Here is a 14,982-nt window from a genome sequence, read left to right on the forward strand (position 1 = left end):
TGAAGTCCAGTTTTTGCAGCGGTGGAGGGTCCGTGTGTCACCCCCGCTGTACCAGGGCATGTGGGAGTGTGCATGTGCATGGTCGTGTGTGGTTATATCCCTTTAAACACATATCACTACAAGTTATTATTTTTTCCCTCAAATGACAGTGTGGCCCAGTTCTCGGGGTGCACCGCCATGTGTGTGCGTGTAGGTGTGTCAGGTAGGACAGGAAGCGGTAATCATCAGGGACAGTTCAGCCCTGTGTCTCCTTCCCTGCAGAGAATGCTCTTCTGTTTGCTGTTTGCCATTTGTCACAAATAATCCAGCGTTTCCCCCCAACATGGCCAGTCTCATTTTCTGGTGTGGATGTCTGCAGAAGTGCTGGCAGATGGAAACTGCACCCTGGAATATCTTTTTAGGCACATTTAATACCAGGGAGGCCCTTTTGCCCTGCTGCTGTCTGGCAGTCACTCTGCCACAGTTTCCCCAGAAGGAGGCTCATGTCCAGAAAGTGTTGACTGATCTCTGGTTTATGACAGAATCTCAATGGCTGAAACTGCTGTGAAGAAATGAAACGAGAGCTAAATAAATCGAAATAAGAGGAATAAGTTCTGGGTCAAAACATATTCCATTACCAACTAAGAACAGCCGCTTGCATGAATCATTTGATAGTTTTCATCGTTAATGGATTCAAAAAACTAAAGGGGGCTCATCTTTACCAGACAAGGCATCTACAAACTGTCACACAGTGAACTATCATTTATGTCTTTTAATGCTTTAAAATTACAGATGGATTTCTGAGTTTGGAGTCAACCTGTTTACACACTGTGCCATATTTATCCATCCTTTGCAGATGCTGATAACGAGAGGTGTGACCAGTATACAGATTGCTACAGCTGCACCGCCAACACCAACGGCTGCCAGTGGTGTTCAGGCCAGTGTGTTTCTCTGGGAAGCAACTGTACCTCTACCACAGTAAGAAAAACTGACACCGCTGACCCTGCAGAGAGAATAATAATCACATGTAACTGCTTGAAAACATCTGACATCTTACAGCTGCCTGTGTCTTGTTTCTGAGAAATTATGTATCTCTCTCCAAAATTGATCTATTCATAAAATTAGTCCTAATTTAATACAGTTCCAGTCTCCAGGAGTATACACACGGTGGCTGTTTCTCCTTTAAAGGGCTCTGTTGCTGACTAGTGCATCAGACCAATTTGTTTGTTGATTACCCAATTATGGCTTCCACAGTAGTGGCTAAGGAGCCCATATTGAAGTTGGGCTTGCAGGATGTGTGCAAACATGTGGCTGCTAAACTCAAAATCTGATAACCTGAAGTTCAGGTTAAAGAGATGTGAGCTTTTTATTATGGGATAAAGTTGGCCAAAGTGAAGAAAACGGGAAAACAACTGTTGCAAATTCTGTAGCAAGAACTCTAGGATTGCTAAATTTGCTTTTCCTTGGTGCAACAAACCATACAGAGAAAAGCATCCTGTGTCAGGTAGCTCTGTGCTAGACTGTGAGGGAACGGAGAGCCACAGTTTTCACAACATGCCCCAGGTGGAGCCTGTACTGGTGACCCGAAAACATCGCTGTCATCACCAGTGCCTGCACTGTCATCATGAGTGGACTGTTTCCAGTCCAGCCTGACAGATAAGGCACACAAGGCAGCTGCACTGTCTGCTCAGTCCCTCAATGGTACTTCTCTCCTGATGGAAAACTAAGCCGAGCGGGAGGAGGAGATGAAGGCTTCGCTTGACTCCACTTTATGAGATGAGGCATGCATCATCACCAACTGCCTCCTCCTGCACAAGGTGGCGATCCAGTAGCAAGGCAGAGCCGTGGGGTTGAGAGCCTGTTTGCTGAATCTCAACACCCTGTTGACCAAGCTGGATAAGGAGGACCTCCTCGACACCAGACTCTTTGGTACAGTTGTCACGTCAATGCAGAAGAGGTGTGAGGAGGGAAAGAGAGAGAATGAAGGGCAGCCTTTGTCACCCCTCCGGCCCACTGCCTATCATTCGCCCAGGCTGACAAACCTCAAGTAGCACCTCTGCACCCTCTGAGAACGTTGGCTCTGAAGGGCCAGCGGCAGAAAACATCCGTCCCTCAAACCACAAGCATGAAATATAGTAATATTGTTATTTGAGCCTAAAAGGTCAACACCTGTTGTTATCTGCTTTCTTCCCAGGGGGCCATAGCCGAGTATGACGTTTGTCCTAAGGATAACCCCTCTTATGTGTGCAACAAGAAAACCAGCTGCAAGAGCTGCGCTGTGGACCAGAACTGCCAGTGGGAGCCTCGCAACCAGGAGTGCATCTCACTGCCAGGTGACTGCGCTGTTATTAACTCAATTTGATTATTAAGTGACAGAAAAATCAAAACAAAAAACAATTTTCTGTTAAAAGCATAAAACAAAAATGGAAACAAAAAACTAAAATGGAAATGAAATTAATATGCCTGGAAAGTGTGTCCAAACTTTTACTGATACTGTACATTTCATTGATCAGCTTTCTTTGAGTTGACCAACCGCTGTAGTACCAGCTTGTCATTTCTTCTTTCTATTCCAGAGAATGTGTGCGGTGAAAGCTGGCATCTGGTGGGCAACTCCTGTCTGAAGTTCATCACAGCAAAGGACTCGTACGACAACGCTAAGCTAGCCTGCAGGAGCCACAACGCTGTCCTTTCCTCACTCACCACGCAGAAGAAGGTGGACTTTGTCCTGAAGGAGCTGCAGATAATGAGTGTGGTGGTAAGACCTGGGCAATAATTAGATGGAACTTTAATATTCCCTTAGGGGGAAATTTGGCCGTCACACAAGCAGCAGATACAGTTTCAGAAAGACTGAAGATACAGTGTGGTGAAGATAAAATGGAAAAAGATTATATCAACTAAAATTGAAGAATGATCTTCTTTGACATATATTCATTTTTGAACAGAGATGCATGTGTAATTATGTCGCTATAGTAACTTTACAGATAAGACAAAAAAAACAGGAGAAGACTCAAAAACTGACTGATTTAAGAATGAAAACTACAAATGTGACCCAGAACTTTGGTCCCTGTTGTGCACTTGTCTTTATATTTCATTGTCAGTCTTTGACCCACTGCAAATAAATCTCTTTGTGGCACTGACCACCTTTTTATCACCAGGCAAAGTATCCAAGAAGATACTTTGCCTGGTGATTTGTGGACCAGTGAGCCTGAAACAAATCTCCTGTTAACAGAACCTTTCCTGAGAGCTCAGACATCTCTTACTCGCTCCATTAGAGCATACATAGAGAAATCTATCCCAACAATCGACTAACTATTGCAAGCTGCTGTTTACACCATCAGATGCAGGTCACTGCTACAGTTACGTGTAAAGGACAGCAGATGTACAAAATAATGTTGGCTATTATCTTCATATAGAAATAACACATACAGAATACAGAAAAACGTATTTATATAAAGAAAGCCACAGACGTACTGACTTACTGTAGGAGTCCTGAAGGCTTTGCTGGGCCTTGTAGCTCTAATAATTATTATGTAACACGTGTAGTTGGCGATTTTCCCACCATGCATTCAAATCACAAGCTGCACAGTCAGTGACACATTTCCCATCACCTACTGGCTGATGCACTAGAAAGGGTAGGCGGACCTAACACAACAGACTCACTCTTCAGTTTGCATGTGCTAGCCTGACGTCATACAGTGATTTAGGCTGGAGCCGTAGCGACAGTTACATGGCTCCACTCTGTCAATCTCTGTCCTGGATGTATAAATAGCTGCAGGTCTTCTGTGTGTCTGGCAGAGCTGAGCTTTGGCTGAGTGGGTCAGCACAGTTATCTGAGGTCTGATTGGGGTTACACATCCGGTGGGAAAACCCTGCTTTGCATAATAGTTTGTTGAAGAAAAAAAACAGAATCGTTACATCTATTTCCACATTTCCACTTTTATTCTAATACAAAAACAAATGCAAATATAAAAGATAAACCGATAAACAGTTTGGCTCTCTGGGAATGCGGTCCAAGTAAGGTCCAAAAAACATACCTGCAATTACCTCTTAAAGCCATATGGTGCTGCCAAAGAGAACAATACATGGATCTTCAAGATTGCCACTAGAATCTTGTATTTCACCACACACTGAGTATGAGTCCTGCTTCAAAAGTTACATCCAAGTTACATTAAATCCTCTCAGTTGGACTAAATTAAACAGCCTTAATTCAGCTTATTAGACAAAACAAGATATTTGAAATGTTATCTTGGATTATATAATTGACATTTTTCATGATTTCCTGACATTTTCGAGACAAAACAATTAATCAGTCAATTACTCCAGATTAGTTGCAGCTCTAAAAGTGTTTAGGAAGGTCCCGACAATTTCCTGTGCTGAAGTAGTCTCACATTTCCTGAATCAATCAACAATGTAGTAATAAAGGCCTGTGTTTTGGAATTACCATTATTGGCCTAAAAGCAGCTAAATCTGACTACATATTTGAGTGTGTGTCTACAGTTGAATTCACTAAAGGGTATTACATAATCCAAAATGCACCAAAAGCATTTGAAGAGCTCTAACAGCTCTAATGACCCACTCTGCACTTAAATGAGACACATTGTCATCTACAGCAGCAGTTTTTGTATAGATCACCCAGCAGTCACAAACACTGCTCTCTGAGGCTACCAATGCAATAATGTAAACTACCGATGGTCCTGGAGCCACCAAATGCTTTATGTAACACTGGAGCTTTTAAATAAGATAAGAAAAATTGAGTCTAAATCTAAAATTAAGGATGGAATTGAGGCAAATTCTCCAGATATACCAATTAAATTATGTAGATTTTCCCTGTTGGTTTAAATTAAATTCTAGTGGTTAGTTACTCGTAATCTTTGTGTGACATTGGCCTAACAATGAAACTCTGAGCATGCAAAAGATACTCCAACACACACTTCACAAGTCGTCTTGGCGTGTTATATTGACAGTGTTTGTTCTGTTTAGCAGCTCCAGCTATTTCCAGACAGGCTCAATCAATCCAAGAAATGCAATTAAATCCCGATGGAACAGTAATTCGACCCACGTCTGTGCGAGATCAAGCTCCCTTTGTTTACTACTACTGCAACAGCATGGCGATTGATTAGAGATGGGATGGATAGCAGAGCCTCTTCAGTCAAATGAAGTAAAGCTGCTTGTTTTGCCACTCAGTCAGTCCGGTGAAATTGATGTCGGTACTGATGAAAAATTGTTCTGACATGTTCTTTTTTTTTTTTTTTCTTCGTTGCTTATAGCCAGGGCAAAGTTGTTTTTTAAAGGTGTCGGTCAAAATCTGTGTTTGACATTGATCTTCTTCAACTTTGGAGTAACTGGCCCTTCACTTGTGGCCCTTGGAAGTAAAAAGACACCACCCACAATGATGAAGGATTTTGCTTTTGTTTAAATTATTGGATGGTTTAGAGGCTGAATTATTGAAACTAAACTAAACTAAACCTTCTCTAAACTCCCCTGAGAGACTCAATAATTGAACCACACAACCACAATCAACAACAGTTTGATGTCTGAAGTTAAACAAACAGAAATCCACCTTTAAAATCCTCCTTTTGACATTTGCTCTGTTGTTGTATTTCCAGTACAAGGCCTCAGTGACACCGTGGGTGGGTCTCAGAAAAATCAACGTGTCGTACTGGTGCTGGGAGGACATGTCGCCCTTCACTAACACTACCCTGCAGTGGCTGCCCGGCGAGCCGAGCGACGCCGGGTTCTGCGGCTACTTGGCCGAGCCGGCATCCAGCGGACTGAAAGCCCAAACCTGCATCAGCCCGGTGAACGGCAGCCTCTGTGAACGGCCAGGTTGGTACACAAAGCTAAGTGGAAGTGCTGCTATCGTCTCGATGTTATCCTTCATATTCATATAGGCTAATGCTGTCATTACTGGGGTTTTTTTCTGTTAGGACTTAATGAGGCCTCCAAGATATGGGCTTAGTTGTCCTCCATTATGACTCACTACACGGGGGAATGAAGACAAATTATTATGCCCAGAGCTTTTTTTTGTTACTGATGTCCCATGTCTGTCAGACCCTGTCATTAGGCTGATATTGTTTTCCAGCATTAGTCAGCTGCCTCTGACCCTTTTCACTTTGGTTAAATTTAAGGCCTCAATACAAATGCAACAATTAGCATCTGCCTTCAAACAGTGTTTTCGCCATAAGCAGTGGGCAGTGATGCTTTTACACACAATTAAATCTGCAAAATTGCAAAGTAAGCCAAAAGGAAGGCGGGGGATTAATGGATTTGAAAATGGATTTGAGGTTTATTTAAAAACCTGTAATCAAGACAATACCTCATGATTTCCCCAGGATTGCATCAGACTTCTGACTGTTCCACTTCTATCAGAAAGTTATTTGAAGATCGACTTAGTAACTTACTTTGATCAACAACACACTTTGTTTACCGTACTCCTGTGCAGCAGGGAGAGCATTACCAGAAGGGGTCTGACTCCCGCTGAGACACGCATGCTGAAAATCAATGTATTCAAACTCAGAAGGGGCTTGTCAAGTCAATTTTATTTGTGTCGCACAATATCACAAATCACAAATTTGCATCGGGGGACTTTGCAATCTGTGCAGCAGTACGACGTCGCCTGTCCTTAGATCCTCCATTCCAATGAGGAAAAACTTCCCAAACATAACTTCTACATAACTTCTGCATAACTTTCTCCTCAGCCAATCACAGTGCCAAGCAGTGCCGGACGCCATGTGCCATGAGAACCACCTGCAGTGAATGCACCAGCAGCAGCTCGGAGTGCATGTGGTGCAGCAACATGAAGCAGTGCGTTGACTCCAACGCATACGTGGCCTCCTTCCCCTTCGGACAGTGTATGGAGTGGTACACTATGAACACTTGTCCACGTAAGTTCTCTTATCCTACTCTATTTTCTTCCATGTACAGTTTAATGTGCAGTTTTTAATAATCCTAGTGATTCATAACTCTTTAATTTGGCAAAACAAATCACAACTGTGTACATTAGTTTATTGGGTTTAGGTGTTAAAAAGGTTGTTTGTTTAATAAAGAGAAACATTACATCAGTTGTCTGAGACATCACTCCAAATAACAAATGAACTATATATACTATGAACTATATATAATCAACTGTATGAGATGATTGTTAAGATTACCAGTTAAGACCCTGTTTGAAAACCTTTTAGTCTTGCACAACTCCAATCCTTCAATTCTCTTGGTAATGCTTTGTTTCTTAGTGCCATAATTATATATAATTTCTAATAATTTCCCAGAAGTTTCTCAGGGGGGAAAAAAAAGTATATTATTCTAATTTATACAATATATAACCTTTATTTAATCAGGTTATCTCAGTGAGAGTAAGATCTCTTTAACATGAGCAACCTGAGTATGGCTGAGAGAAAGACAAGATAATAGAGATTTTGTTCATTGAATTTTATCTGAATACTTAGTAGTGTAATTGAGTCTTTTAGTCAGTGCACAGCAGGTCAACTGAAAGTGCAAAAAAAAGGTGACATTTGTCAGTGGGTAAGCATATCCTTGTATAGAGAGTAAAGGCTCAAAGAAGAAACACAGAATGAATCAATATGTATTCATGACTGGAAGGATCTTTTATTTAAAGGAACTGCATATTCCCCCTTAAATAACTATTTACATTGAGAAGACGTCAGAGGAATTAAGCTCCGGTAAAATCTATTGCGTTCATTTTTGTAATCTACATTTTCTTCAGTTGAGTTGAGCATCATTGATAACATCATACTGCAGTTTAAGAACCTTTCTACAGGGTTTGCTTTGCAGCTCTGGCATCGGCACCTTTTGAGTCGAAACACATTGATTCTACATAAAATGTTCATTTTAAGTGTGTGCAGAATCCTCTGTGCAATCTGTACACCGGTTACCTAGTTCTTGTTCGATTTAATCCAAACAAATTGCCGTTGCTGCAGTCAAAAACACTTTGGAAAAACACTTTCCCTCTGACACATGAAAATGTTGCAGCATACTATTTAAACCTCTGATGAAGTTGCAGTGGTCACATGTAAAAGCAGCATCCTCCCGAGCAGGATTCATGAGGTGCAATCTCCCAACATGAAAATAAAAAGCATATATCTGAAGTCTTCTCACGTAATGTTTCAGTTTCAGTTAATATACTCAACCTCTCAAGCATTTGCAGCAATCTTCATCAGACTTTTTTTTTTTAAAAGGCAACATTTTAAATAAGTGTGTTTCTCCGTAGCAGAGCATCTTTTAAATGCTGGCTTCTTTAACTTTCATTAAGCCTACTTCAATTAACTGTGGCCCCTCCATTAGATGAGATGGTGATTAATAATCTGGTTTAATAGTTTATATAACTTAGTCTGCAGCCGATGCTTTGTTTTTGTATGGTGCAGAATAGAAGAATTGTCATTTATTTAACCTGGCAGGTCAATTAAATATAAATTGTTGCTTATAGCCATTTGCAGAGAAACCCCTGGAGGGTGAAGAGTTAGGAATTAAAATATAAGCAAATATCTATGTAGAACAGGTGGAGAGAACCAGCACAGAGCTAGATTAACTGGTGAGCCTTATCGAGCTGTTGTGGGTTATTAATTTAAACTTTAGGAAAGGCTGGACCTCAGTTCCTAACATCCAGTAACATACCTGCTCTCGGCCATTGCTCATGGACTGATGGTGCTGTCTTGATATAACAGTATTAATGGTAGTAGTGAATCATACAGTGCTATTTTTTATTTTTTTAAACTGCTGCTGTGTTGTGTGTTTTGCTGCAGCGGAGAACTGCTCCGGTTACAGAACATGCGGCCAGTGTCTGGACCAGCCGGGCTGCGGCTGGTGCACCGACCCCAATAACACAGGAAAAGGTCAGTGTATAGAGGGCTCGCACCGCGGGCCTTTCCAGACCTCCGTACCGGCCCCGTCCACCCTGCCTGGTCTGCCTGCCAACCCCCAGCCGGCCCTCAACGCCAGCATGTGCCCCAGCGAGGCCAAGTACAACTGGTCCTTCATCCACTGTCCAGGTAGAGGAGAATAAGCTCTTACTTTTGTTTTGGGACATGAGATATTTCTTATTTGCAGGTAGTACTTGAAATTTCATCAATTTTATACATCCTGATTGGTATACTTGTCATGGGGATTGCTCCTGTGTTGTATTATGTGTTATGTTGCTCTGGAGACACATCAACAGTTTGCTTTCTCAAACGGACAAAATCACCCCTGATGAGGTCATAGTGATGTCATCATGGTTATCTCTGCTTGGTAATGGGCACTACAATGGAAAGCTTTTGTTACAGACTGGGGGATGTGTGTTGAAAGCTGTGGGTTATCCAAGTAGGGATTATCTTAATAAAGAGACATAATTAAGTTGCATCTTTGGAAATGTGGATCCAGTATTTTGTTGCCTGACCCATCTTGGCTGCAAAAAGGCAGAATATATCTCAGCCTGAGCTGCTTCGATTTTGACCATCTTTAGTACACTACAAATCAATAGCGTACCCTTTTAAATATCTACTGGAATCTCTCCAATCATGTATTTTCGAAAATATTTGTTAATGAAACAATTTAATAGGGATGCACTGATCCAATACTGATGTAATTCACTCATCAGTTATCAGACTTACGTTACCGAGTCACATATTGATCCAGACTTCATAGTCTGATGTTTTTGCCGGCCGGGAGAAAAGCAGGAGATGAGAAAAGCAGAGCTCATAGACGCTGGAGGCATCCGTGAGCTCTGTTTCTCTTTTCATTACCAAAGAACGGAAGGAAGACGTCAGCCTACGGCCTGGTTGAGAATACGGAGAATGTAAAAGCCGGGAGAAGCAGTGAGTGAGGCAGAGGGAAGGAGATACAGCTCAGGCACGCTCCATCCGTAGGACACGCTTCATAGGAAAGCATAGGGGTGAATGTGCACTATTAATTTGACTCACCCCTATTAGTTAATACAGCAGGACTATTCCAGCTTGTTTCATATGAACTTTTGATGCAGTAGGAGACTGAGACAGATAAGGCTGATTTGTTTCCACCCTCTGTATTCACCAGTTGGAGACACAGAGACTGGAGACCGTCCACGTGCTGCAGTCAAAGCTAAAACAGGAATGTTCTTAGCTGAATTGGACACTTGACTTTTTTTTTTTTTTTTAACACAGAGACATTTTATTTCCTTTTTAGTGAATCTTTATTTCCTCTAAGAGACTTATACTTTTAACCTCTGTTCTTAACTTGTGTTTCAGCTTATACTAAATTAATTTGTTTTTAACCGCAGCTTCTATTTTGCATTTTGTTTTGGGTCAGCACAACTCCCCGGTAGAAATTATTTGATTTTTATTTAAAGTCACATCCTCCCCTGTGGCAAATTTTAGCTTTGGAACACACATTTAAATTTAATGCGTTTTTTTTTTTTGTATTTTGATATTTTTTTGCTCTTTTAATAAGAAGTGCTCTGGGGTTTACTGCAGCCTCATGTAACCTTACTCGTAATACCATCACCACCACCACCACCACCACCAACAATAATAATAATGATGATGATGATAATGATGATGATGATGATGATGATGATAATGATAATAATAATGGTAATAATCAAGAAAAAAGAGGTCTTGTTTCAGCATATATCCAAATTCATGTATCAGTACTGAGAAAAAGTGCATCTCTACTATTTAAGTATTTAAATTCTAATCTTTAAAAATACATTTTTGAATAGAAATTCATATAAATGCATTTCAAAATCTTTAAAATTGTCCACTCTTACAATTTCTTTCACTTATTCATGATACAAATGGAAGTAGGAAATCTTGCAGATCTGACACATAAACTTGAATGGTAAGGGAAAATCAATTTAACATTATGTGGTGTTACATGAGGGGCGTCATGCAGCTCAGGACTCGTACAGATCCCAGACTGCACATCATGGTCTGTCTAACAATTAACTTACAAATCCATTCATGTTTGGGCCCGGGGCTGTTAATTAAAAGTCCATTTTTTTTTTTGTTTCTCTGTTCATGTTCATTGCTGTATGTGCATTGTTTACTGTTCGGCAGCTTGTCAGTGCAACGGTCACAGTCAGTGTGTCAACGAGAGCGTGTGCGAGAAGTGCGAGGACCTGACAACCGGCCGACACTGCGAGAGCTGCATCTCCGGCTTCTACGGAGATCCGACCAACGGGGGCAGCTGCCAGCGTGAGTATCCGTATGAGCCGCTCAGTCCGGAAAAAGTAAATCATCCAGTCAGTCTCTGCGTGTGTAGCTTCATTTAACTCGCCGGTATTTTACAGTTCAGTTTTTATGTCCGCCATTTTCCTGATTCCCAGCTGCACAGTAAAGCGATTCCCCTGGGATATTAAAGATTTACTCTACTCTCCAGCTAATACTGACAGTCAGTCAATCGGACAACAAATCAATCGTCCATTCCTTCGACAGTTTAATTTAGCTTACCGATATATTACAGCCGCTGTGTATGTTCAGTGATTTTCTTTTGGGAGCTGTAATTCCAGGGGTCCCTCTGGAATATATATTTACTTCATTCAACATCAGTGACAGTCAATCAATAAACCAGCCTCTCTGCATATCTTCACGTTGTCACCATTATGCATTTGATATTTATGCTTCTTTTCTCCCCTCCTCCTCCTTGTTGTAAAGCAAAGTGCCCCTCAGGCCTGTATTACTTTACAGCTAATCATGACATTCCTTTAACATCAATTTGACTCGGCAAACATAACAAGGTCTTCAGCTGTTACAGCATAAGTGAAAAGGACACATTCAGTACCTCAAAAAAAATGAGATTATGAACAAACACTCAAGATAACACATGTATATAAATGAGGACAAATTTTAAAATAATGATTCGTTCCACCAGCTGTCCTTCATTGTTACACAGATTCTTACATACTTTGCAGCTGTTTATACCAGGACGCTCAGTGAGTTTCAAAGTGATTGACTACATTAATGCTGTACATGGGAAACATTAACATTTGTGCAGATATGGTAACTGTTTAAAATAAACAGCTTAAAATCACCAATCTGGGTAAACATCTGGCAGCTGTTAGCTGGTACTAAGTTGAAAGGAGGAGGTAGGTGAGCTCCCACATCTCATGGCTCCTTGGAAGTGGGATGTGGAGGGTCACCTGTGGGTGGGGGACACCATGCATAGTAGTTGTGCAGTGAACAGCATCTTTAAGTGTCTCTGGGTGGGACTCTGAAGAGGACACTTCTCAGGGGCTTTGCTGGGTGACTTCAAAGCCCATGTGGACAATGATGAGAAACCTAAAGCCTGCCTAATCTAAACCTGAGTGTTGCTTTGTTATCGGGACTTGTGTGCTATTATAAACACTACATTTAAACATTAGGTAGATCATAATCGTACCTGGGAACAGAAGACCTAACGCCAAAGCTAGACGATTGACTTTGTGTGATCAGATCTGTGACTGCATGTCTTACAACCCTCTGAAGAGTGGAGCAGAGCTGTCAGCTGATCACCATCTGGTAGTGGGTTGGATCAGGTGGCAGGGAAAGGCTGTAAATCCAAATATGTAGAGAGGGTGGACTGAGCAACACTTGGCAGAGGCCCTCACATGCAAGACATACAGAAAAGACCTAAATATGGCCAAATGTCTGAGCAGAATCATGCACAATTACACAGAATAGTGGTTGGATCTTTAAATCTGCAGCAATGAAACACTGAAAATGTCAGAGTAACACTCTATACTCACAAAAATGAAGGGTCTCACCTTTTATATAAGTCTAAAATCACCCTCTATCCTGTTATATACAGTGCATTTAACATTCACAGTTAGGTATGAAGTACAATAGCAATGGTTATATGTATATGGTGCATGTATTTTTTAAACATTTTCATGTGTCTTGTGTTTTGCTCAGCCTGCAAGTGCAATGGCCACGCCAGCATGTGCAACCCCAACAACGGCAAATGCTTCTGCACTACCAAGGGCATCAAAGGAGATCGCTGCCACCTGTGAGTTTGATGTTTTATGACGCTCATCCGTCCCTCTCTTCCCTGTCTTTGCTACCTCTGTAAACTAAAACCTCCGTTACAGTTCCCCAAGTTCCAAAGTCAAACCTTTATTTTTTTTTCTTGCTTTCGTTGTTATGGCTCAGTCTTTATTTGTCCATCTGTCCATAATACGCAGCACTTCTAACACCACATGCTCAAAGTTTTTGATGGCGCTTTGTGATACATCTCAAAGACAATTGGTCATCAATGGTAATGTTTTCATAAAATTTAACACGTAGATTGTGGTGATACCGCTTGACATTCACACAAAGAGTGGTGCGTACAGTATCGACTCATAAAGAGCATAATAATAGGCTCCTCACATATCTTTTCCCCCCTGCAGGAACTTTTCCACAAACCCAGAGACATTTTTTTTTAGGAACTCAAGAACTTTACCTGTGCAGAGTAACTGAGGTCTGAATTTGTATTTCTCTTGCACTAGCTCCAGCCCGTAAAAATGTCCCTGATCTGATGGTAGCAATTTGTTATAGCCAAGCCTTTGATGATGAGTCGCTGATTGGTCCAACACAAACCTCAAGGCTACTTCAGCTTGTGTGCAGCATTCAATCAAACAGCAAGGAGGCACTGGTTGTTAACTCACCAGTTGAGACTAATGAGAACAAGACTTAACCCACCACTGCTGACTGGGAAGAGATTTTACTCTGTCAAGACAGGGAAAACCTCTGGCTTGTCAACATTTTGCAGGATTTTTCCTCCTTACTGAATCCAATCTGTAGGTTGCACATGGAATTTGTTGTCATATATTTTTTAATAAATAATGGAGCAACCCATATCCCAGATTGCAGCAGTACATTTATGCCGGGCACCAAATTTAATAAAGAATTTGAAAATGTGATATAGGTCACTGTGTATGCATAAGTATATCAAACATGTTAAAAATCTACTTCTGGTATCGCATTAAAATACCTACATCTATAGAAAGATGTATTTTTTTAGATGTAAATATTGGCAGTGATAAATATTAGTTCCAGACTGCAGAAAGACACACACACATCCCTACACTTTCTAACCTGCAGCCAATCATAATGTGTGACATCATCTGTAAACGCAGGACCTCGAGCCAATCTGGTTCCTACACTGACGCTTTAAGACGGCTTTAATATTGATGACAGCAGTTGAGGCGGCGTTAACTCCGGCTAGGTTTAGAAGCGAGATTGAAGATGAATCCACTTAATCTCAAGAGTTAACCCCCCCCTCCCAAAAAACAAGAACAAAACTCCTCCTGCTGGTAAACTGTGATGGATCAGAGCAGAAAGAGGTGTTTTATACCTCCAGAAGGCAGCAGCAGCAGCAGCAGCAGCAGAGACACGGGACTCTTCGGCTCTGCTCCGCGGCCGTCTCTCTCCTGCAGAGAGTGCGGAGCGAGCCAGCCCACACTAATCTGACTGGGTGGTCTTATTTCACAGTTTGTGTGCTAGCAGGCACATCCGAGACCTAAATATACACACACAAGCACTGAAAAAGTGAGTTTTTCACAATATGGCCCCTTCTAACAATCTTACACAGAGCTTATATCACTCCCTAAAATATATGAATAAATCCAATCTACTCTAATCTCTGCTGCAAGTGAGCACTCTTTAAGTCACTAATTAAGTATCAGTGATTATGAATACAAACCTCTCACCATGTCCTGGTGTTTGCTTGTTTGGGTTTAGGGCTGATTTAGTTCAACTGGAAGATTCATAAATCAAGTTGTGTTTTTCAATCAATTACTGCTCACTCGAAGCCTTAAATCATTTTGGCATAGAAAGAACAGGATTCATGATAAGTGACGTTAATTAAAAATCCAGATTGAGTTGGGATTAAGTTAATAGCTGGCTTTCAACATTTCACACTTATTTAATTTAGTTTAATAAGATATAACTTCTCAGCGCTGTGGTATCTTTTCTATTATATTTTTCTGTCTGTGATTCTTCTTATCCGCCAGGTGATAAGTTGTACTAAAGTTTCACAAATTAATAATCAACATCAGCTGTGATGTTCTTGTAG

General features: G+C 41.1%; 1 protein-coding gene across 3 annotated transcripts in view; it reads left to right on the forward strand.

Moving 5' to 3' along the window:
* Nucleotides 1-14,982, forward strand: part of atrn (attractin) — a 141,749-nt gene that overhangs the window by 45,003 nt on the left and 81,764 nt on the right. For all 3 annotated transcript variants that reach the window (XM_062440928.1, XM_062440929.1, XM_062440930.1), the window contains exons 13-20: nucleotides 836-957; nucleotides 2,174-2,312; nucleotides 2,553-2,734; nucleotides 5,586-5,805; nucleotides 6,678-6,863; nucleotides 8,739-8,984; nucleotides 11,007-11,144; nucleotides 12,840-12,933. In XM_062440928.1, the coding sequence (XP_062296912.1) occupies nucleotides 836-957; nucleotides 2,174-2,312; nucleotides 2,553-2,734; nucleotides 5,586-5,805; nucleotides 6,678-6,863; nucleotides 8,739-8,984; nucleotides 11,007-11,144; nucleotides 12,840-12,933 (1,327 nt within the window). The remainder of the gene's footprint in view (nucleotides 1-835; nucleotides 958-2,173; nucleotides 2,313-2,552; nucleotides 2,735-5,585; nucleotides 5,806-6,677; nucleotides 6,864-8,738; nucleotides 8,985-11,006; nucleotides 11,145-12,839; nucleotides 12,934-14,982) is intronic.

This window comes from Scomber scombrus, chromosome 19, assembly GCF_963691925.1.
Source record: "Scomber scombrus chromosome 19, fScoSco1.1, whole genome shotgun sequence".
NCBI classification, from domain to species: domain Eukaryota; kingdom Metazoa; phylum Chordata; class Actinopteri; order Scombriformes; family Scombridae; genus Scomber; species Scomber scombrus.